This window comes from Zootoca vivipara, chromosome 4 (assembly GCF_965207765.1).
Source record: "Zootoca vivipara chromosome 4, rZooViv2.hap1.1, whole genome shotgun sequence".
Taxonomy (NCBI): Eukaryota; Metazoa; Chordata; class Lepidosauria; order Squamata; family Lacertidae; genus Zootoca; species Zootoca vivipara.
Genome location: NC_142587.1, coordinates 50,898,920 through 50,920,605, shown reverse-complemented (window position 1 = coordinate 50,920,605; position 21,686 = coordinate 50,898,920). Strand labels below are relative to the sequence as shown.

The following is a 21,686-nucleotide window of genomic DNA, read 5'->3' as shown; positions in this document are numbered from 1 at the left end:
AGCAAAGTTTTTTGATTTCTAAAAACAGTTTCCTATGATATCTAAAACCATTATTTAAAGCAGTGTTTCTAAACCTTTTTCCAACCATGGCTCCCTTTCAACTTTGTCTTCTTCCTATGCTCCCCTCTCGGTTCTACTGGTAGAAAGGTACCGTAGCTATTTAAATGTTTTGTTTGTAAAGAGAACATCTTTTATTTATAATTGTTATAATTTATACAAAATACAATTACATAAGAAAATTATACTTTTGCTTGCGCTTGATGACTAGAAACAAGCTTTTTTTATATCCGGTTCTATTGCTGTGAGGGGTAACAGAAAATCACCTCTGCCCATTATGTCAAGGCGATTCTGCATTAGGCTGAGTAAATAATTCACATGACTGAAACCTGATTCTACCAAATACGAAGTAGGAAATGCAATAAAAAACATTTTTGCTTTATCCCAAAGCCGTGGAACCTTTTTAGATATTGTACTCTTTATCCAAAAATGGTGTTTTTCTTGACTAAAAGTTACTTTGGCTGCTGTACCACTCTGTAGCTGTATGAGCACTTTTTGCAAAGAAACATCAACATCAGCAGCATTCACAGGCAGCAAATGCTACCCAGGCCGGAATATCCATGTCCAGCAGATCACGGAAATGAACTTCCATATCATTATATACCGGTAGCTGCTTCAAATGATGCACATGCACAATTATTTCATCATCTTTCAATTTATCACTAACTGCTGCCAAAGATGAAAAGCGGTGGAGTGTAGAAGTGGGAGGGAGAAGGAAATAGAAGCAATGTTGCCACATAGTGCATGTGGCGATCCATCCACTGGGAAGCACAGCCATTTCTCTGTTCACTCTACTTCTCTCTTTTCTATTTTCTTCACTTCTCCATTTTCTGTTTTCTTTTCTGGGTCACTTCTCTGTTTTATTCACTTCTCACTTCCCTTTGTGGTCCCCTAGTCTCATGCCGTGGCTCCCCCCACCCCATTTACATGATTTCCCCCCGTAATATCCTGGGGGGGGCATGGGGCCATATGCCCCCCAGTTGAGAAATGCTGATTTAAAGGCTACAAATATAATCAGAGCCTTATAATCAAGTAAGATCAAGTTCATAGTTTGAAGCCGTTTGCAACACTTTCACTTTGATGATTCTTGCCAAAAAAGAGAGGGAGAAGGCTCAAAATAGATCAACTTGCATAAGAAGAGTTGACAGTATAGCATATACTGTAAAATTCCAGTATTTCAATCTCTTTTCTATCTAATTCTCCATTTAAAAAACACTGCATGTGCTGGATTGACATTTATGGCTGCACATTCAGTCCACTAAATTAAAGATGTCAGTTTTGAAACATTCTTCTAAAAATGAGTACAGGAACCTGAAGTGGCCAGCAATTTTAGCTGCTTCTTTCTCTGTTCACTGGTTCATATAATATAGCATGTAATGACCATGTCTTCTGTTCTAACGACCCACATTTTATGCACAGCAAAAAGTGAATAATATACTTTTTTTAGCCATGACATCATTCTCCTGCCCAAAATCTAAACACTTGTGGAAAAAGTCACAGGGAAAAAAGGGCCACAAAAATGATAATGCTAACAACATGTAGCTCTTGAACAATACTTTCAGGCAGAAAACTGCAATTCACTTTAAATGTTTTTTTTAAATAAACCAATGTTGAGCACATTATTCACAAGACCAAGGAGCACTGTTTCATAATGCTATGAAATAATAATCACAGATCATAAGAGTTAACCTGTCCTGAACAAAGCTCTTTACAAACAAAGTTCTGCTACTTGGAAATACTCATATTATCTATTCATTCCTACCACTAAAATCACTTAACAAAATAAAATCACATTTAGTACCATGACTTCCATATTTTTGAAAGTAATCACACACTTGATATGTATCTCATCTTCCTTGCCTGGAATGAGCATATAAATGGATCAGGAATTATAGCTTAACAAGTTCACAATAATAAAACATGATTGGTAAGCCAACAACAAACCATGGTTTAAGGCAAGCTAGTAAAAATAATTTGTTAGGACAAAACAATTCACAATCCTGAGTCTAAATTATTGTTTTCCTGCAAAGTATCGCTACCTGCTTATGAAACTCTCTTCAGTTTCCAAAGCAGTTTGTCAGGCAGCAGAGGGGGGTGTTTCAAAATATACAAAGGTGCAAACCCCTTAGGTTCACAGAACCAGTTTCAAGATTCTTCGGAGTCTCACTGTAGTCTAAAGGTATATGATTTTCTAAGTGTCCTGCTTACACAATGTCCCCTTCCTTGAATGCCTGAAGAAGCACCTCCCAAGGATCAGGGATCAACTTGCATGAGGCAACTTGCATGAGTAACTCACACAAAGTACTTCCGCTGAATTTTGGGCAGTTTCTTTTTCCCCACTGAAATCTGTGCTGTCATAAAGATTTCCCATCTTCTTGAAAAGCCTTGCGGGGAGGGAGAGAGGTGAGAAAGGCATGAGAGGCTATGCAAACAAATATTTTATAATATGCTCCCAGGCAGTATAAAGGCTCTGTTTAGTTGCAAACCAGTATGTTTTAATTCTAGCATACTAGCTTTGGAAATCTATGAAATTACAAAAAGGAATATTTTATTTATATCATTGACTGAGATGTGGCTTCTTTCTTCTTGATTTTAATAATGATTTTAATAAACTTGACTCAAACCAATTGCCTGACACTTGATGTATTTCTCACGCAACTCTTGAATTATTCCTAACCTACAAGAAAATTGTAATTTTCCAGGTATATCTTAATAATGACCAAATATATGGTCATTATTATATAGGGACCCAGGTGGCGCTGTGGGTTAAACCACAGAGTCTAGGGCTTGCTAATCAGAAGGTCAGCGGTTCGAATCCCTGCAATGGGGTGAGCGCCTGTTGCTCGGTCCCAGCTCCTGCCCACCTAGCAGTTCAAAAGCACATCAAAGTGCAAGTAGATAAATAGGGACTGCTCTGGTGCGTTTCCGTGCGCTGCTCTGGTTCGCCAGAAGCAGCTTTGTCATGCTGGCCACATGACCCAGAAGTTGTCTGCGGACAAACGCTGGCTCCCTTGGCCTATAGAGCAAGATGAGCGCCGCAACCCCAGAGTCGGACACGACTGGACCCGATGGTCAGGGGCCCCTTTACCTTTACCTTTATATGCACATTACAGGAGGACTATGACAGTGTTAACCTGTCCTAGTTACTGGTAATACTTCCGATTGACATGCTATAAAATGATAAATTTTACTTTAATTTCCACAGCCACCATGACAATGACAATTTTGAACAAATCATTCCAGAATGATAGCCCCAATGGATTTAAACATTTCTGATGTCAGAGTCATAAAGTATTACTGATCATTCCAAATTATTTAATATTTAAACAAATCTTTATTTTACAATTTGAGTAATACCCCTTAATTTAAAGATACTAATAGAGGGGTTCACACATTGCTTGTTAGTTGTACATGCAAATATATGCCAACAATAATACAGCTTGTATAATAATATGTGATACATCAATACAGGCCATCTGGAGAGCTAATGAATAATCAAGGGACTCAAAATTAAACTACAGATTTTTTCTTAGAATCTTTAGGACAACACTGTCAAGTTCAATCTATTCATTTAGGCTCCAGAATCAATTTTTCAAACTTTATGACAGGTCTAATAGTTCCCACCTGTTTCTTTTGCTTGACTTTTGACTGGCAAGTTACCAGCTAGGGTGGAAATGTAGACAAAGACCCCTATTAGACTCCGGCTGTTTCTCTACTGTGAGGTCACTCAGCCATTAAATTAGTTCCAGCCCACTTTCTTCTCTGTCTTTTTTTTTTTTTTTGGCGGGGTGTGTGTGTGTGTGTGGATATGTAGATTTGAGGGACTGGGATAGATTTAGTATTCAGCTTCAGAAAGGTTTGGAAGCCTATTAAATATAAACTTTATATACCAATTGTCTGAATATGAGATGTCATTTGCAATCTCAAGATCTCACAATTTCATTTATTAATTCACAGTACATTATCATATTAAAAAGCCTTCGAAACTAAAAAAAAATCCATAAACAGGAAAAGCCTAAAATTACAATAATATGGTACATTTCCGTTAAATCAAAGTTTATTCAAGGTAATTTATTTGCATTTTATTAACCTGGTAAATAACCCTAGTACCATGTATAAACATGTTTGAAAAGAATAAAATAAATGGCCTAAGCACCACAGCATCAGCTCTTAATTCTATGCATGTTCTAGTGTAGCTCTAGGCCAAAATTCCAAAATGTATATAATTAGTTCTACACAAAGGTGTCATTGTGCTTGCATCTCTCAAAGGCTTTGTTCACATGAAAGACTATACCATGGCTTAGCTTGACAGCAAGAAACTAGTGAGTCTTGGACCAATGCCACCATCTCCCTCCTGAACAGCTGCAAGATGAGACTTTAACTTTCATTTTAAGCTAACTGCAGCTTCTTGTGATGTCCCAATGTGGACAAACTGTGTTTAACCTTAATTATAGTTAGTGGATTTCAAACCATAGTTTATGAAACGGGCTTGTTTTCATTAACCATAGTTTAGGTTTGGGACATGACCTAAACTAGGATTATTAAAAATGGAACCAGAAGTTTATTGTTTCCTCCTCACAGTCAGAGCTTAACAGTACAGTAAGTGCAATCTGGGCCAAAGAATATCGCACCACCCTGCTTTTGAGAGAATGTTTGAATGCAATTTCTTATATGGCATGTAGTATGATGTTCAAATAAAGAAATATCTAGGTTCTCAGGTGCAGCTAAAGAAGTTATTTGGCTACCACTTTAAATTCACACTACTGTACTCACAGAAACACCTAATTGGAATTTCAAAGATCCATGTCACTATCCTATTACTAGTTGCATATTGCAAACTCTGAATGATTTTTACTCAAACACATGTATATCATTGATTTAAACAAGTATTATCATTACAGACTGTTCAACAATAAATCACTATGTTATTTAAATTTACACTCACAGAGATAAATTAAAACTTGTTTCTGGAATTGAAACAAAGATTGCCATTTGAGCTAATTTAGGGGAATAAAAAACTAGAATTTCTAACATTTTCCTTGCCCTGAAGAACTTGGTCAATCAGAGAAAGCAAGGAAAGTAAAAGCAAAGTGACAAGAAGTGGGAAATGTCCCCCCCCCTCATTTTTTTTAACCTCAGTGAAAATAAATGAGTAAAGTTTGAAAACGGACATACACACAATACTGGAAATTGATGAGATATAGGAGGGAACAGTAAAGAAGTAGAAATAAAGTGCTGCTGATGTTAAAAACACTTACCTGACAGAGAAGGTAAGAGAGAGCCAGGAGAAAGTGACCTGATCCATCAGGCAGCAGAGAACTGAAGGGAACTGTGCCTGGCTCCTAGAGCTCTTTGCTCTCCTGCCCCCATCATGTGGTGGAGTATGGAAAACTAGCATACCAAATATGGCAGGGACTAACCATCCCAGTTTAGTTTCCCTAGCCCTTCTCTTTTCTCATGCCACTTAGTCCTGGCACCTGAAAAGTGCACTCTATCTATGTTGTTGTTGTTGTTTAGTCGTTTAGTCGTGTCCGACTCTTCGTGACCCCATGGACCATAGCACGCCAGGCACTCCTGTCTTGCACTGCCTCCCACAGTTTGGTCAAACTCATGTTCGTAGCTTCGAGAACACTGTCCAACCATCTTGTCCTCTGTCGTCCCCTTCTCCTAGTGCCCTCAATCTTTCCCAACATCAGGGCCTTTTCCAAGGATTCTTCTCTTCTCATGAGGTGGCCAAAGTATTGGAGCCTCAGCTTCACGATCTGTCCTTCCAGGGAGAACTCAGGGCTGATTTCCTTAAGAATGGATAGGTTTGATCTTCTTGCAGTCCATGGGACTCTCAAGAGTCTCCTCCAGCACCATAATTCAAAAGCATCAATTCTTCGGCGATCAGCCTTCTTTATGGTCCAGCTCTCACTTCCATACATCACTACTGGGAAAACCATAGCTTTAACTATACGGACCTTTGTCGGCAAGGTGATGTCTCTGCTTTTTAAGATGCTGTCTAGGTTTGTCATTGCTTTTCTCCCAAGAAGCAGGCGTCTTTTAATTTCGTGACTGCTGTCACCATCTGCAGTGATCAAGGAGCCCAAGAAAGTAAAATCTCTCACTGCCTCCATTTCTTCCCCTTCTATTTGCCAGGAGGTGATGGGACCAGTGGCCATGATCTTGGTTTATTTGATGTTGAGCTTCAGACCATATTTTGCGCTCTCCTCTTTCACCCTCATTAAAAGGTTCTTTAATTCCTCCTCTCTTTCTGCCATCAAGGTTGTGTCATCTGCATATCTGAGGTTGTTGATATTTCTTCCGGCAATCTTAATTCCGGCTTGGGATTCATCTAGTCCAGCCTTTCGCATGATGAATTCTGCATATAAGTTAAATAAGCAGGGAGACAATATACAACCTTGTCGTACTCCTTTCCCAATTTTGAACCAATCAGTTGTTCCATATCCAGTTCTAACTGTAGCTTCTTGTCCCACATAGAGATTTCTCAGGAGACAGATGAGGTGATCAGGCACTCCCATTTCTTTAAGAACTTGCCATAGTTTGCTGTGGTCGACACAGTCAAAGGCTTTTGCATAGTCAATGAAGCAGAAGTAGACGTTTTTCTGGAACTCTCTAGCTTTCTCCATAATCCAGCGCATGTTTGCTATTTGGTCTCTGGTTCCTCTGCCCTTTCGAAATCCAGCTTGCACTTCTGGGAGTTCTCGATCCACATACTGCCTAAGCTTGCCTTGTAGAATTTTAAGCATAACCTTGCTAGCGTGTGAAATGAGCGTAATTGTGCGGTAGTTGGAGCATTCTTTGGCACTGCCCTTCTTTGGAATTGGGATGTAACTGATCTTCTCCAATCCTCTGGCCATTGCTGAGTTTTCCAAACTTGCTGGCATATTGGGTGTAGCACCTTAACAGCATCATCTTTTAAAATTTTAAATAGTTCAGCTGGAATATCATCACTTCCACTGGCCTTGTTATTAGCAGTGCTTTCTAAGGCCCATTTGACTTCACTCTCCAAGATGTCTGGCTCAAGGTTAGCAACCACACTACCTGGGGTGTACGAGACCTCCATATCTTTCTGGTATAATTCCTCTGTGTATTCTTGCCACCTCTTCTTGATGTCTTCTGCTTCCGTTAGGTCCTTACCACTTTTGTCCTTGATTATGGTAATCTTTGTACGAAATGTTCCTTTCATATCTCCAATTTTCTTGAACAGATCTCTGGTTTTCCCCATTCTATTGTTTTCCTCTATTTCTTTGCATTGCTCATTTAAGAAGACCCTCTTGTCTCTCATTGCTGTTTTTTGGAAATCTGCATTCAGTTTCCTGTATCTTTCCCTATCTCCCTTGCATTTTGCTTGCCTCCTCTCCTCTGCTATTTGTAAGGCCTCGTTGGACAGCCATTTTGCTTTCTTGCATTTCCTTTTCCTTGGGATGGCTTTCGTTGCTGCCTCCTGTATAATGTTACGAGCCTCCATCCATAGTTCTTCAGGCACTCTGTCCACCAAATCTAAATCCTTAAACCTGTTCCTCACTTCCACTGTGTATTCATAAGGGATTTGATTCAGATTGTATCTTACTGGCCCTGTGGTTTTTCCTACTTTCTTCAGTTTAAGCTGGAATTTTGCTATAAGAAGCTGATGATCTGAGTTACAGTCAGCTCCAGGTCTTGTTTTTGCTGACTGTATAGAGCTTCTCCATCTTTGGCTGCAGAGAATATAATCAATCTGATTTCGATGCTGCCCATTTGGTGATATCCAGCAAGGGAACAATTTAGGTTTCCTTGTACAAGCTCCAGGAATCCTATTACTTCCATGTGTGGGCCTTGGCCACAGGAAGTAGCATACCTGTCAGAGGTTGTGACTGAACAGTGAAAGAAAAAGAGCACAAAAGCAAGGAATACAATAGAATCAGCAATAATTTGTCTCTTGCTCTGCTAGCTTCCTGTCTTCTGCACACAGAGAATACTGAGTATAAATTTATTATACAGATATATTGTTTCATTGGGAAACTTGAGCATTTATATCCCCCCCCAATGATCCCCAAACAAGGTAGAGTGGCCGTGAAGTGACCTACATAGCTTTAACAATGTAATAGCACAACATTCTATAGACTATAATCTGGTCTGTGAAAGAAAAAATGGGAAGTTAGTTCTGCTACATGATACCCTTAGCTACAGTGACCAAAACAAAAAGCAATGAAGTGAATATTAACTTTACACAGACTCATTTGAATAGATCATAAATTGACACATGTACTCTTTTATAGAAAAAAAATATTTTAGATATTTTTGGAGTTACCTTGAATCTACATTAATACCGACCCACAAGATGCACTCCACAAAATCACAGGTTTTCTATACCTACATCACCACCCTCGCTACCTTTCCACCCACTGTCCAGCAAGAAGGAGACATTATTGAAAGTTAAAGAACACATTCCAGCCAGGCTAAATCACTTGAGGAGCGAGCAGAGCTGGGTCAGTGAGGAATGGGTATTTGGTAGAGTCATGAAGACTGGATAAAAAAACCTGGAGGACTGTATTTTGCCCCTGGACATGAAGTTCCCCAACCCTGCCACAGGGCATTTTTCTGTCTCCTAATCCCAGCCCCACTCACAGATGTCAGTAAAAGAGCTTATGTTATAAATCCAGAACAAATTCCCTTATTAAGAAAGAGGAAAGCAGCCTCCAGTGAAACAAGCCTGAATCAGTGATCAGGAATGCAATATGGTTGGATAGCTTGGCCCTTGCATGGGCCAACTAGTCTTTCTAGTCTCCTGACAAACAATGTGAACATTCCCTCCCTATGTTGCATCCCAGGAATTAATGCCCCTCCCACCCTAAATATCCCTCCCCTAAATACCCTGAAAGAAACACAAATCCACTTGTGCACTCAGAGACGCCTGCCCCCTCACACTCAAGTCAATGACATGGATATTATTATTATTTTGCATTGGTCTGGGGCAAAGGTTGCACCACCAACAGGGATGTGGATGTAGACTGAAGTAGTATAGGATACGACACAAGTGTGCTTTCTCCCCTGTGCCACCCATGACCCAATCTCACTTCAGCCATTCTGCCAGCATTTCTTTGTTGCTGAAATGACTTTGCGGGGAATCATTTCATATCTGGCTTTCCATCAGCAGAACAGTGCATCTGCCAAATCTTATTGCCTTTCAGTCTGCGTCTTTCAAGTATAGGGTAGCAGCCTCGGAGTAACTTCACCTTTCCATTTAATTAAAAGTTAGTTTTTTCATCTAGCTACAGAATAGCACAAAATATAAATTTCAACATTTGCCTTGAAATATTCTAAAATTATACAATTTATGGAAAATTGAATGCATATATTTACCAATAGTATGAAATACAGTTTTCTCAGTATAGTTTAATTAACCTGTAACTAAAATATTAGCCAGGTGGCGCTGGGACCCAGGTGGCACTGTGGGTTAAACCACTGAGCCTAGGGCTTGCTGATCAGAAGGTCAGCAGTTCGAATCCCAGTGACGGGGTGAGCTCCCGTTGCTTGGTCCCAGCTCCTGCCAACCTAGCAGTTCGAAAGCACGTCAAAATGCAAGCAGATAAGTAAGAACCGCTACAGCGGAAAGGTAAATGGTGTTTCCATGTGCTGCTCTGGTTTGCCAGAAGTGGCTTTGTCATCCTGGCCACATGACCTGGAAGCTATACGCCGGCTCCCTCGGCCAATAATGTGAGATGAGCGCGCAACCCCAGAGTCGGTCATGACTGGACCTAATGGTCAGGGGTCCCTTTACCTTTACCTAAAATATTAGAACATTAAGGCATAACTAATTTATTACAGCATAAGCTCTTGAAATTAGTTGCTGAGGTTAAAAAACTGAAAATGTAACCATAGTCTCCTTCTAAAGCAAGTTATGTTCATAAATTAAAGAACTACAGCCATCAAGGAGAGACTCTTTGCTCATTAGCTTTTCCAAAACCACAATTGCAGTGATGCTGGTGGTGTGATTCAAAATTCTAAAATAAAGATTTTAAAATAACAAAGATTTATACAGACCAAAACTGCCAACAAGAAACGTTTAGCATGTTAGCCTGCTTGCTAAAAAAAAATATTTTAAGATGTTTCACAAGCTCAGTTTCAGAACAGTCACAATAGAAAAATGTGGAACTGCTTACCTTGGAAACTGTGCAACATATATTTGCTGTTGCAATCTTATAACTCCACTTGTTCAAGTTCAAATTAGAAATTCATTCAATTCCTGCTACAAAAAGGCTGATTCTGTGCTCTGAGTTTCTTGTGCAGAAACAAGTTCCATCTCCTCCAAACACTAGAAAGAGATTCTAGGTCCATGTCATCTGGGGAAAGGGCCTTACATAGTGGAAGAGTAAACAGTGGAAGGGCCGTACACATAAAGAAGTTTTTTTGGAAGTTAGGACACAGCTTAACTAACAAACGACAAAAGGAGTGACCTTATCATCCCTATCACCATTCCAACCCCACATGGTCAAAAGACAACTGCCACCTTGCAACATGAAAAGCTACATGCTTGCATGGAACACCCCTCAGCTGCTGTGTCATGAATTAAAGCTTGTGTTGTTACAGTACATCTATAAGACTGAAGAGCTAATGCTCATAGTACAGGAAAACTGTACTATAGACTCTCTAGTAAAGCATATATATTGATTAATGGATGACAGTTTATATGTTTAATATTTGTCTAACCTCTTTTAGTAAATTGGTCAAATGTTAAAGGTCTCTGTATTCCTATGCTAGACCTATTTTCAGTAAATTGGGAGAATGGGAAGTCCAACAGAACATTTTTGTTTTTGCCAACTAATATTTAGAAAACTAGTTATCACCATCACAGCTAATCTTACCCATCAAGAAGATTCATGGTGGTTGATGTAACTTCAGCAAACAGAACCACTTTCCCAAGCTTCTTTGTATGTAGATTTTGCCTGTATCTCTCAAAACTGAAATGTTCGGATGAGAAAGCTTCCATCTTAGTAACTACTGGCATGAGCGAGGGTGTTACTTCTGTTCCTTTGATGCAAGATGATACAAACTTGAGGGATACCATGCTGGATCTGATTAATCCTTCTGCATTCATATTTCTTTCAAGAAACCCCAAAAATAAACTATGGACATCCTGTTGGGCATAAAACAAAATTAGACAAAAATCAGCTAGGAATCATTTATTTGAAGATGAGGTTTTCGAACAACAGTTTTCCAAACACATGCTATGCTTATCAACTCATTGAGTTTTAAAGTCAGTTTGAAACAGTTCATGCCCCATTATTTGATGCACCATTGTATTATTTATTTACTTGAAAATTTATCATCTGCTTGTTCATAAAAAGGTTTTTACCTGAGCCAAAAGGATGTTGATGATGGTCTGAATGCATCTACCAGTATCTAGTGATGTTTTGTTGATGTTTTATAGCTATTCATAGGTTGATTTCATTGTATTTTATATGTTGTAAGATGGCTCTTTTTGATGGACGATAGTCAAACCATCTTCTGATGGTGGGTTTTTGCTGCTGAAATGTTGGTTCTGGCTTGTTAAGTATCTTTTATGACGTTTTCTCCAATGCATTGTTCTTTTTCATATTTTATCAAATCCTTTATGCTTTCACATTTTTATGTCACTTGAAGACATATGTGTCAAGCAATTAATCAATTGAAAAAATGACGAATACAATTTCATGCCAAAATTTCCTTTACGTCATCAAAAAGAAATATTTTTGTTTCAAACTAGTTTTTTAGCCAAATATATTCCTTAATAATCTTAATCTATTTTAATATGTTAACACATAATTCTTTTTTAAGTTGTTGAAGGAAAGAACATTATCTAAAGAATGTGAAGTAGTTGTTCAAGCCCATTCTACCTTCCTCTCTGTTACTTTATCCATAAGATCCATAAGATTTTGTATAGCGTCAAAAAGGGGCTTCTTTTAAAATATATTGGCATATGAAAATGTATGAAACAAGGGAAGACCATTGCCAATAATAATCCACTTCCAGTTTTATTGAGCATTATCTCATAAATATAATATTATTCCTAGGGATATGGATAAGACATAAATATTAATAAAAATGAAACAAACCTATATTTGTGTTTGTAAACTACTTTTTCAAAGCTATAAACAAAAAGAAAATCCCTACAGCTAAGTGCTTTGATTTCAGAACTCAGAACTTAACACTATTTACAAGCTATAGACCAAGGTGTGCACTGTTTTGTGGCAGCCTCTAGTGGCCACTTAAATGAAAGGTGTTGGTACTAATGTTCAAATCTCTGACCTTATATTCCCTTGAGACCTTGTCAGAAATACCACATAAAGAATACAATTGTGAGACTGAGGTTCCTGGTAATGATTACAGAAGCCAGCATCAAATTATGAGAAAGAACACAAAACATGTATCAGTAGCCATGTGTGTTAAAATTAAAACGTGTTTAATTAGCTAAGGATGCATGCATTTGCTTGGACTGTGTTTTACACAGACACCTGCTGGCAATTTAATGTGCCATCACAGCAAATCTCTATATTTGCAGCCCTGTATCAGGAAGTTTTTAATGTTGGATATTTTATTATGTTTCAATATATACTGTAAGCTGCCTAGAGTGGCTGGGGAAACCCAGCCACATGGGCAGGGTATAAATAATAAAATTATTATTATTAGGAAGGTGTCGCTCTTCAAACACTTTAAAGTTTTGCTATTAAAAATACACAAGCATTTATATCAAAAACAACCTACCCTAAAACTGGTAGGATATTAGTCAATGACAGCTCCATTTAAGGAAGTTATTAAGCTCCTACCAATAGAACAAATTTTAGTTTATAATCTTAAGTATTATACCATGATTTTATGTTCACAAATTAAAACCATATTTCCCCTTTTAAAACGTATATGGGCAACCTCCCCATTTATATATGCTCAATATGTGTGTGACGGTGCATATGTGCAGCGCATCGAACCTGGAAGTGACCAAAAAGTCACAAAAAGGGGTGGGGCAGGAGCAGAATGGGGTGTTTACAGGCTTTTCCCAGTGGTGTTTCAAATATATGTGATTTCACTGACACGTGTAGTGCTTCGGAATGTAAACCCCACATAGAGGGTTGCCTGTACAGTATTACATCTGAAGCAAGTCATGGGTACTCACTTTGCACCATTAAGCCTACTGTTAGTAATATGGACAATTTTATGCAATACCCCACTTGTTATACTGAAGGATTATGTGATGTAATAACTCCCACTTTTTGCATATTACTAGACGGCTAGATAGCTCTTTCAGAGCCAACTTCAATATTCCTTTTTGACATGACAGGAGGTGTTATTTCATCTCGGTGGTTGCATGTGTAACCAACAATACCGTAAGCATTCAACAATGCAGGGGGAAAGATATCTGTTCCATTAACATAGTAAATATTAGCTGACATCACATGGCATTCATCACATGAAATGGAAAGGTAAAAATTATCTCATTCTTGTGTCACCAAAGAAAACATGAACAAACTGAAATCTAAAGGTTCTTACATTACACCATATGCTTTCCCCTGCTTCACTGCCATGGAGCAAACCATAGTTACATAAACTTACATAAACTCACTTCAATGAACTCTCAGGCTTTTTGGTTTCTAGGAATAAGGTCCAATATATATTATTAAACAAAATACAAATGCTATTTCAGCTGTTGCTTTATAGTAGGCATAGATTTTAAGTCTCATGCATGAGCATCAACTTCAATGTTGGTGCAAACGTTTCAATTTGTGGAAGTTTCATGATCATTTTGGCAGTGAACTTAAAGAATTACTAAACCTAAATAATTAAGATCTAGGACAAAAATAATGTAACTCTTGCACACATGCAACTGGAACCTTGTAGGGGGAAAAAGCCATTGTGAAACAATATGGAGTAAAGGAATGGAAAGTTAGGAAATCATTAAGTACTCACCCACCCACCCTGTAGCTGTTAATCAAGTGCCCAAACTGGCCATGTTAAAACTACAGAAAGCTCTCCAAAGTATGAATGCTATTCAGATTCTGACATGTTTGTAATGTACACATCAAAAACAGCTTTTAAAAAAAGTATCAAATTATAAGGAAGTACATTTTCCAAAATTTAGGGAAAGGTCATGTAGAGGATGAAATCAATTACATTTTTTACACAGTGCATAATAGCTGGCATCTAGTATAGATAAAATATCCTTGAAATAATAACTTGTAAGCTTACAAGAACAGTGTCAAAAAAAATCTGTAAAGCTTAATATACATATAGCTTGAACTTAAATTCTATAGGACTATATATTTATTAAAATTTGCTGCCAACTGGAACTTATTCACAGAGTAGCAGCAGTGTACTGAAGACTATGAATAACCTGTTACTAACATGGCTGAATTTATAGATATCACACCTTCATATAGCTAAAATGTTATTTTTCTAGCTTATTTTCACTTGTAAAAAGTTTGGTTCAAGAATCACCCTTATTTAAAATTTAGAAAAGGGTAAAAATTTATCAATAATGTCTTTGATTTTTTTAAAAAAGTACTAAACTCTGGGTCTTAATTGAACACCATGAAGAAACTGAAATGGTGCACATACTTTACTTACTATATTTACACCCAGACATATAAAAGTGAAACTGTCAAATGTCTTTTGGAGACCTTCCATGTCATTCTTCCAACACAAACAAACTACAATCTAAAACAGTAGCAAAAGGAGCCTCGTGTGATCCAAAATACCGGTAAAGGAAATTGTAACACCAGCACCAACACAGTCAATACTTGAAAGTGGTCCACTGATAAAAAGAAGTGATGATCCCAGGAACCACACAATCCTAACCAGGACCACTCAGAAATAATTCCCACTGAATTCAATGGAACTTAACTCTCAGGTATGTGGAGTTAAGATTACAGTCTTAATCCGTGTTCTCCTGTGGATTTTTAAAATCCAACAGAGTACATTTTTCCAAGAGTGGCCAACTTTTTTTGATTTTGAGCAAGTTTTGAGAGATTGCTGAGAGTGTCCGTCACAAAATGGCTGCTATGGAGAGGCATGGCAATACAGTACACAAAATTAGACAGACAACCACCACCCCACCAGCAACCATATGCTTACCATGAGAAGTCAGCTACGATTTGCTACTCCTCAATATGGTGCTCTCTCTCTCTCTCTCTCTCTCTCTCTCTCTCTCTCTCTCACACACACACACACACACACACACACACACACAAACAACCAGGTGCTGTTGCCATGTAATAACAACACAGAGCATCCTACATCACTAGGAAAAATATACAAGGTATTCACTCTCATTTCATATAAATCTCTTAGGTGGTACCTGCACATTTCCCCCCGTAACTTGGGCTAGAAACTTGATTTTTAAAATTAAAGCTCATAGTCTGGGTCTGCCTGATTGGTGTACCGCTGGAAGCCTTCATAGGCATCGTGGTACCTGTGGACATTGGGCAGATGACCCCTGCGTTGTTCATTATTATTCTTTTCACATGGAATGAAGTGATCTCTTTTATTAGCGGTATACTTTATCTGTGTCCTCAGTTAAAGTCCAAACATCTTTGCCAAGGTGGGAAGAACCATCTGTATTTGACTGCTCATTTTTTACCATCCACCCTCTTAATCATTATTTTCAAATCTTAAAATATTTTTGCCCTACTCAGAGTCAAATCTCAACTGAAAAAAATCATCATTGTTCTTCACATAGCAGGAATACATTGGCAGACACAAAAATTTACTATAAACAGTTTAAAACATAAATTAGCTTCAACATTGTTTTAGCATATGCAAATGCATGGCCATTTGCTGTATTAAATAAGCAATTAAGAAATAAATGTTCTAATAAAAAACACTTCTATGTTGTTAAGTGAGCTTCAGTTCTCTCAAGCTTACTGAGATAGGCTGCAAACATAATCTCACTTACCTAGGAGTAAGGCCCATTAAATTTAATTGGACATACTGAGTAGACATGGTCAAAATTGCAGCTACATATAGTTTTGTGATGGGCGATTAGCAACTTCATTAACTTTTGTCTTTAACACGCCACAGGACGCATTGTTTTGCTACAAAATACTACCTCTGTAAACTCATTAGCTTTTGGAAGGTTCTAATTTGCAAATGGTGGGACCCAGGTGGCGCTGTGGTTAATCAAAAAATTATATCTAGATTAGATAACAATAATGCAATCTACACAGAGCTACCTTTGAAAATAGTTGGGCCAAGCGCCATCTGCTAGACTTTTAGTTGGGCTTTATAGCTTAGAACTACCCCACTCAGGTGGCGCTACCCAGGTGGCGCTGTGGTTAAACCACTGAGCCTAGGGCTTGCTGATCAGAAGGTCGGCGGTTCGAATCCCTGTGACGGGGTGCGCTCCCGTTGCTTGGTCCCAGCTCCTGCCAACCTAGCAGTTCGAAAGCACGTCAAAGTGCAAGTAGATAAATAGGAACCGCTACAGCGGGAAGGTAAACGGCGTTTCCATGTGCTGCTCTGGTTTGCCAGAAGCGGCTTTGTCATGCTGGCCACATGACCTGGAAGCTATACGCCGGCTCCCTCGGCCAATAATGCGAGATGAGCGCGCAACCCCAGAGTCGGTCACGACTGGACCTAATGGTCAGGGGTCCCTTTACCTTTACCTAATTTGCAAATATGTATTCAAATGTACTGTATTTGAAAATAATTTATTTCCACATGACAAACCTGAAGAAAGACTTGGGTAAAATAAACTCATTGCAGCAGAATGAAAGAATACCAGATGAATGTGCATCTATGTGAGAAAAATGGTGGTAAGTTTGTATATCTACCGTGTTTCTCATATTATAAGACATGTCTTATATTTATTTTTTCCTCAAAAAAACACACTATGGCTTATTTTCAAGGGATGTCTTATTTTTTCCTCCTCCTCCTGCCGCGGCCGGCATTGCTGCTGCGCCTATCACTATGTCTTATTTTCGGGGTATGGCTTATATTCCTTGAATGCTTAAAAATCCTGCTATGGCTTATTTTATGGGTATGTCTTAAAATATGAGAAACAGGGTATAGAAATCACCATAATCTGTTGCAGCAAATCTGTTGCAGCAAATTACACTGTACAGTATGAGAGAGGAAGTATGACGTTCTCCATACATGCATGGTTTTATGCACCTCTATCATGTCCCCACTTGTTCACATTTTTTTCCAAACCAAGAAGGCTCAAACTCCAGGCATTAAGGAATCTCTCCAACTACACCTTCATGTACTAATTGGAACAATTTCATAATTTAGAAGAAAATCTCTACCAACTTTCCAGCTACCACTGCATCCAAGAATCATTGCAAATATAAGTATTTTTCAGCAACTTATTTTTGAAGACACATTATGCTGTTGTATACTCTGCTACCGAGTATTTCAATGCATAAATATACAGATGTTGATATAATATAATGCAAGCACAGTGAATATAATTTTGCAATGCCTGCCCATTGTAAGGTGCACTCTGCTTTACTTTTTCTCTCACTCAGTGCTGTGAGAACAGTCTGGAAGCAATCTTCTTAGCAGCTGCTCTCATCAACAAACTGTTTATTGTAAGAAAGTGGTTAGGTCAAAGGCTAAACATCATCCTAAGCTGAAAACATACAATACAAAAAATTAATACCGTTCATGCATAAGAAAACATTCTCTCACATAAAGAGAGTACCATGTTCATGTCAGAAATGCCCACAAGTCTACTGGAAGAAAACCTCCTGTATGTGAATGAGCAGTAGTTTAATATGAAAGCAATTGCTGATTTCCTTTCAGTATTTCAGAAATAAATTATTTTTACCAAGTAGTCACAATAAACAGAATGTAACCAATGTTTTTAGACCTTTTAGAAGATTAAAACATTTCACTAGTCTGTTAGTGATGTCTCTTTCAGTCATAAAAACTGCAGACTTGCCACCATATAGGATTAAGTTTGCCACAGCTATTCCAGCAAAACATAATAGCATTTCACAGTACTGAAAAAGCTATCAGTCATTGACAAAAGCCATGTATACCGAATTCTTTACTGCAGCCATTTTAATGACATCATAGCCCATAGGTTGCCTGGAACATTTCACCATAGCAATATATTTTTAAATTTGCACTTTAAAACTGTTTCCATTATAGGATTTGGGTTGCAAAGCATCTTACGGTATTTTCTTAAAACAAACTTCAATAATGCGCCAAGCAGAAGATGCAACAGAACCGTTTTAATGTTTGGTATCAGCCACAAGTATTAAAGAACAGGAGGAATTTATATATAGCATTTATTTTCACTTAAGTCATAAATTAAATTACCTTATGTTTTTAGCTAAAGCATGAATTCTATTATTTCATTATATCAGGAATTAGCAGTGTAATTCCTCAGAATAATGAACAATGAAAAGTAGATTGGTCTAAATAGCACTAATAATAAAGCAATATTCTTTATAAGAAATTCTAAGATGAAGTGGATTACTCAAAACATACACATCCGTGGGTGTAAGCAGAATGACAGGTGTTCAAGCAACCTGCACTTAATTATGTGACAGTTTTGTGCGTACCACATAATGCAATCTGTCACATATTGTTCTTGTTTAGCCTTTTGGGGCTTTTTGTACGAGTATAGAATCATAAATCTTAAGAGTTGGAAAGGATCCCAAGGGTCATCTAGTCCAACCTCCTGCAATGCAGGAATGTCAGCTAAAGCATCCATGACAGATAAAAGCCTCCAAGAAAAGCCTCCAAGAAAGGAGAGAGCTGCTGCAGTGGCTGTTCTCCCTACCTCGCCTCAACCCTATGAGAACCTTGATAAGGAGTCTGCTGCAGAGCATCCTGAAGGCTACATGGCTGCTTGTGGTGGAGGTGGCCGGGGAACAATTATTTGAATTCAGTTCTAAGTACAGAGACTAAGGACTGACTGACTATTTAGTTTGCTTAGCAGTTTGGAAGAGGAGAAAGATTGGGGTTTTCTTTTTGCCCAGTTTGAGAATCTGGGCTGCTGGAGGTTTCCACATCTCTTTTGTACAAATAAATTTCCAGTTCAAGGTTAGTGTGAATTGAAACTGTTTTTAATTCAGCTATTTTAGTAGTGTTTTTTTTTTAAAAAAAAAACTATTCATGATTATTTATTCTACTTTTTAGTGTTTGCATTATATGCAGGAAGTCAAACAAAGAGTTCATCTTGGTTCCTTTAGTTCCTAGGATGTTAATCATTTTAAGACTTATAGTTCATTATATTGATTTACTTTTGATCAACCGTGGTTCTGACAAAAGAGCAGCAAACACTTGAGAGCAGATTCTTTCAATAGTTGGAATTTTTTAAAAAATACATATCAACATTTAATATGTGTTTAAATTCGTGGTTTTTTTTAATTCTACAACTTACTCATTTGTTGATGGTCTTATTTTTGTTTACTTTTTATAGTGGAATTTTTCTGATTATATTAACCTTTTGCTATGGTCCATGGGGTCACGAAGAGTCGGACACGACTAAACGACTAAACAACAACATTTATGGTTTATTTCCAAGATGCATATGCTACGTTTTCACCAACAATTGTAAAGGACTATGGCTAAGCAATTAAACCTACTGCTATGCTTTTTTCAACAACATAAACAAGCACAAAAACAGTATTTCAATATCCAATATATTTTCCACAAGTGTATGTAACATTTAAAGTAGCTCTGAAGTACATGCTTAAGGTTTGAATTATGTGCTAACGATCCACTTTATCCATTAACTTTCCTCTTTCCTCTTTCTGCTTTTAAAAGTTAATCTTTCTTCTGCTGGTAACCCTGAACAGATATGCTAACCACAATCAAAAACCAACCTCAGGTCACATATGAGGCCGTTTTTTAGGAAGTTATGTTTTCTTATAAAGCAGGGCTCACAGGTCAATCTTGACTCACCAGGCAGTCCAAGTTGGCCTGCGAGGCCGTTTCCTCCAAATCATGCTCACCTACCCATTAGTTGACATCACTCATGATGTCTGCTGATGGGTCTAAGGGCAGGGTTAAATCCTGCATTGGCTGCATGCATGCCCAGCAGTGAATAGCAGCACAAAGCCATCCAAAGCAGCATTTAACCTGTGCTATCAGCTGATGAGCAGGGGTTAAATCCTGCCTACAGCAAGGGATTGCAACCCACCAGACCTACATCAATTGTGGCATCAAGGCTGGAGCAGAAATGAGTGCTATTCCCCTTAAAGTACATGGCAAATGTGTCATAACAGACTTCTGTGTGTAGGGATAGACTGATGTTTCACGAGATGACTCACCACCCTAAGAAGTTAGGGTGCACAATTAGAAAACTGATTCAAAGAATTCAATGTTTGCCTTAATCTTGGAACTGCTGTTTAGGTGTTACTCATTTTAAGTCCTGATGCCTTCATAGCAGCCACATGTTATGTTAGTTTATCTGCACACCCACAATTTCCTTAGCTTGTTAAGAAACATATACAAAATATTTTAATGCTCACCTTCACAAGATTGATGGCATTTATTTCAGACTTCAGTGGTGCTTAACACTGGTAACCATTGTTTACTCAAATGCTGAGTCAAACACTTCATCATACATTCAGCAACATGGGTAAGCCATCAAAAGTAAAAGTTTCTACACTTGAAGTCCAACTTTAATTTTTGCTAATACAGTCATACCTCGGGTTACAGATGCTTCAGGTTGTGTCTTTTCAGCTTGTGTCCCGAGCCAAACCCAGAAGCGCCAAAATGCGACCCGCATGGCGCAGACGTGGGTTGCGAACGCTGCAGGTTGGGAATGTGCCTCCCACACAGATCATGTTCGCAACCCGAGCATCCACTGTATTGTTAGCCATATTATGATTTTGCTATCTGCTTTCTTTGCTAAAGCAAAACACAAACATTCTCATACCTAGCTAGAAAGATCCAGAGGTTTTATTTGACTATCAGATTATATGACAATGCAATAACAATGTTAATGTGACAGCATTTCATAACATTGAGGAAGATGCCACCTTCTACACACATCCAGGTCTCTTATGTACATTAGCTAGAAACCACACTAAAGGGGTAAAAAAAACATTTGCAGGTTTGGAAATACTCCATTTTTGCCAGATCTTTGCAGCTGATGTCATAGTTAACTAAACTACTGCCAAATTGAAAAGTTTCTCCAGAGTATACTTTATAAGACACAGAGTCTATATATTTAAAACCACCCACCTGCTTCACACCAATCCCCTATAACTCTGAGACTCAAAAGGATATTTTCTGTGACATTTTCTAAGGCTGAAACTGAATCCAAAACAGTCACTTTCTTTAATTACTGTAAGTGCAGATGGTTCGGGTATCATGTATTAAAAAAGCAATCTGTTGCCAGACTTCAGATGTTGTTTTGAGTCTCTATATTATGGCAATTTAAGAATACTGTAAGTCAATAAGTGCAGGGTGGGGGATAGAATGATGTGGCTTAAAGTGAGATTCAAAGCACACTTACCTTTAAGACAAACTGTACTCAGTAGGGCTTATTTTGAGGTAAATTTGTTCAAGACAAAGTTATAGCCCTTCCCACACAACCTTTGCAGTCAACAAACCTGAGGACTTTGCATTAGTGGATTCCCACAACTTTTCATGGAGACAGAGAACATGCAGAATGTTTCCACTGCCAACTATGGAACACTCTGTGCACA

The 21,686-nt window shown here is 38.1% G+C and overlaps 1 protein-coding gene across 2 annotated transcripts in view; it reads right to left on the bottom strand.

The window, feature by feature from the left end:
* HLCS (holocarboxylase synthetase) overlaps positions 1-21,686 on the bottom strand; it is a 91,561-nt gene that overhangs the window by 56,352 nt on the left and 13,523 nt on the right. For both annotated transcript variants that reach the window (XM_060273578.2, XM_035116473.3), the window contains exon 6: positions 10,908-11,179. In XM_060273578.2, coding sequence (XP_060129561.2) covers positions 10,908-11,179 — 272 coding nt within the window. The remainder of the gene's footprint in view (positions 1-10,907; positions 11,180-21,686) is intronic.